Source organism: Amphimedon queenslandica, unplaced genomic scaffold (genome assembly GCF_000090795.2).
Source record: "Amphimedon queenslandica unplaced genomic scaffold, v1.1 AMPQUscaffold_12902, whole genome shotgun sequence".
NCBI classification, from domain to species: Eukaryota; Metazoa; Porifera; class Demospongiae; order Haplosclerida; family Niphatidae; genus Amphimedon; species Amphimedon queenslandica.
In genome coordinates this window covers 28448-31677 of record NW_003546862.1, presented here as the reverse complement: position 1 = coordinate 31677, position 3230 = coordinate 28448, and the positions used below count along the sequence as shown (strand labels likewise).

The following is a 3230-nucleotide window of genomic DNA, read 5'->3' as shown; positions in this document are numbered from 1 at the left end:
ATGAGCCACCAACACATGCACACCACATTATAATGAGTGTACAGAATATTATGTTGTGTAGAAATTGAAATTAAAATTGTAATTTGTAAGGTTCCAAATTTATGCCGAGATGTGCATGTATCTGTATGAGTTCAGTAAAAGTTACAATGTTTGTCATTAAAAATAAAAATAATTATGAAGACTTCACCGACTGCAATCTATAGGAAAGGAGGAAGTCACTCCAGTCTCCTAGTAGTGGTAGGGGCCAGACTTTACAGCCTCCTAGTTTTTATACACGACATGCATGCATTGTTTTCACTACTTTTATGCAGTAGCTACATGCACATTTGAATCATTTGCAGGCAGCCACCCGGCCACGAGTTCTCACATTTCAAAATGGCTGCTCGGGCAAAGTTGAGTGCTTTGTTTAAAGAAGCGAAAGAGAAGCTATCGACTCCTCCAGACCCACCACAAAGAAAGAAAGAACACCCAAAGACTTTAAAGAGGAATAGAGTGGGACAGATCCCGAGATAAAGAGAGCGGGAAAAGCTACAAAGCCTCGGAGACTGGAGAGCTCCGCACTAGGACTATAAGTACAACCAGAAATAGAAATAGAAATAATAAGAATGATCCTCGAAACCCTTGTACAGTATTTATTGGTAACGTTCCTCTATCGACTAAAAAGAAGGACATACTCAAGCTGGTCTCCCCATTTGGTTCAGTCGAGTCGCTACGGCAATGATCAGTTGCAGTTTCTCCCGGTAAACTTCCTGTTGAAGTTGCTAGGGAACTTGGAAAACAGCTGACAGGGACGACAACTAGTTTCTATGTTGTTATGGAGACGGAGGAGTCTGCTAGTGCTTGTTTGGAGTTGAACGGACGAGAGGTTGATGGGAGACATATTAGGGTTGATCTGGCCACACCCACTAATGACACTCACTGTTCTATGTTTGTAGGTAATGTACCTTTGGGGGTCGATGAAGAGAAACTGAGAAAAGTAAGTACATGTACTATTTACGCAATGTTCATGTACATAAAATTTATTAAAATGAAGGATTCTCTCCTAGACACATTTTTGGTGGAAGACCCTGTACAGGGGCTATTTCCCAATGTTGGAGCAACTTTGAAAATTTGTAAAAAATCCAAACTTGATCAGAATCAGCTCAAACTTTCTACATAACGTAAGTACATGTATATGCATCAGAAAATGTAATAAAAATGGAGAATTTTCTTCTAGTCATTTTTCATGAAATACACTGATGTAGTATAAGACTTGGTCAAATTTGTTGATCACTAATTCATAAAAAATCTCTGTTTTGATCAGAATAAAATGGTTTTAAATCATTATTCTCTTTTCTCCTCATTTTATCATGCTCCTCCCTCCTCTTCCCTCCTTCAGGTCCTGTGGTCCTATTGATGGCATTCGTATCATTAAAGACACTAGGACTGGCATCAACAAAGGGTTTGCTTATGTTAAATTGAAGGACAGCAGCTCTGTCTTATTCGCTTGCAAGAAAAACGAAAGAATTGAACTAGAGGGACGGAAACTAAGAGTCTTTTGCTGTTTCAGCGATAAATCAAAGTTCCAGACTAAATTTGGAGGAGCCAAGTCTTGTCTAATAATCTTGCAAGAACAGGCATTGTTAATCATGCATGATCATTTTAAGGTTTCATTTAAGTAATATCTTACGTAAGATTTTGATTTTTCCTGGGAATTATTATTTTATGATTATTTTTTAATTATTTATTATTTTTAAAAAATTATTATTTTTTAATGATTTTTTGTAGTACATTATTACATCACTCAGTGACAGTTTCTTTATTTTTTTGATTTCTTCATGTAGTGAGCATGATTGCAGGCAACTGGTGAAGGACTTAAGGAAACAACTGGTTGAAGTGAAAAGAGAAAAAGAACAAATCACAGTATGAATACTACCTTTTATTATCTTAATGACATACATGTACATGTAATTACAATTAATGTACTATATGTACAATGTATCTAAAATTCTGAAAAATACCCAAGGCTATATATAGCCCATGGTTTCAAAAAATGGCTCTCAAATCACCCCAAATTTTTATTACATTTTCTGATACATATTGATATCCTTATGCTGTGTAGAAAGTTTGAGCTGATTCCGACTTCAATTTTTCAAGTTATGGCCAATTTAATAAAATCCCAAAATTTTAAAAAATACCCAAGGCTATAGCCCATGGTTTTTTCTGAAAAATGGTTCCGAAATCACCTCAAATTTTTATTACATTTTCTGATACATATTGATGTCCTTATGCCGTGTAGAAAGTTTGAAGTGATTCCAACTTCAATTTTTCAAGTTACAGCCAATTTAATAAAATCCCAAAATTTTTAAAAATACCCAAAGCTATAGCCCATGGTTTTTTCCAAAAAATGGCTCTGAAATCACCCCAAATTTCTATGACATTTTCTGATACATATTGATGTCCTTAAGCTGTGTAAAAAGTTTGAGGTGATTCCGACTTCAATTTTTCCAGTTATGGCCAATTGAATAATATCCCAGAATTCTGGAAAATACCCAAAGCTATAGCCCATGGTTTTTCAAAAAATGGCTCTGAAATCACCCCAAATTTTTATTACATTTTCTGATACATATTGATATCCTTATGCTGTGTAGAAAGTTTGAGCTGATTCCGACTTCAATTTTTCAAGTTATGGCCAATTTAATAAAATCCCAAAATTTTAAAAAATACCCAAGGCTATAGCCCATGTTTTTTTCTGAAAAATGGTTCCGAAATCACCTCAAATTTTTATTACATTTTCTGATACATATTGATGTCCTTATGCCGTGTAGAAAGTTTGAAGTGATTCCAACTTCAATTTTTCAAGTTACAGCCAATTTAATAAAATCCCAAAATTTTAAAAAATACCCAAAGCTATAGCCCATGGTTTTTTCCGAAAAATGGCTCTGAAATCACCCCAAATTTCTATGACATTTTCTGATACATATTGATGTCCTTAAGCTGTGTAGAAAGTTTAAGCTGATTCCGACTTCAATTTTTCAAGTTATGGCCAATTTAATAAAATCCCAAAATTTTAAAAAATACCCAAGGCTATAATACTATAACCCATGGTTTTTCTAAAAAATGGCTCCAAAATTGCCCCAATTTTTATTACATTTCTAATATGACATACATGTACATGTATGTTTTAAACCACATAACTACATGTAGATTGATTCCTCTAATAAATTGCATTGTCATCTTATTTTTGGTAG

The 3230-nt window shown here is 34.3% G+C and overlaps 1 protein-coding gene across 1 annotated transcript; it reads left to right on the top strand.

Annotated features, from left to right (window-relative positions):
• Window positions 1–375: 375 nt before the first annotated feature.
• LOC109586312 (transformer-2 protein homolog alpha-like) lies at window positions 376–1908 on the top strand. Its single transcript, XM_020002485.1, has 4 exons — window positions 376–397; window positions 492–714; window positions 1379–1657; window positions 1824–1908. The coding sequence occupies exons 1-4, from the start codon at window positions 376–378 to the stop codon at window positions 1906–1908; spliced, it is 609 nt and encodes a 202-aa protein (XP_019858044.1).
• The last annotated feature ends 1322 nt before the right edge of the window (window positions 1909–3230 follow it).

What these genes read in the sequence shown, in the direction of transcription:
- LOC109586312 (XM_020002485.1), top strand. Translation starts at nt 376, where the DNA reads ATGGCTGCTCGGGCAAAGTTGA. An exon ending in GGCTGCTCGGGCAAAGTTGA is followed by an intron (nt 398 to 491) that starts GTGCTTTGTTTA and finishes AAAGAGGAATAG; the next exon opens with AGTGGGACAGATCCCGAGAT. An exon ending in CATTTTAAGGTTTCATTTAA is followed by an intron (nt 1,658 to 1,823) that starts GTAATATCTTAC and finishes TTCTTCATGTAG; the next exon opens with TGAGCATGATTGCAGGCAAC.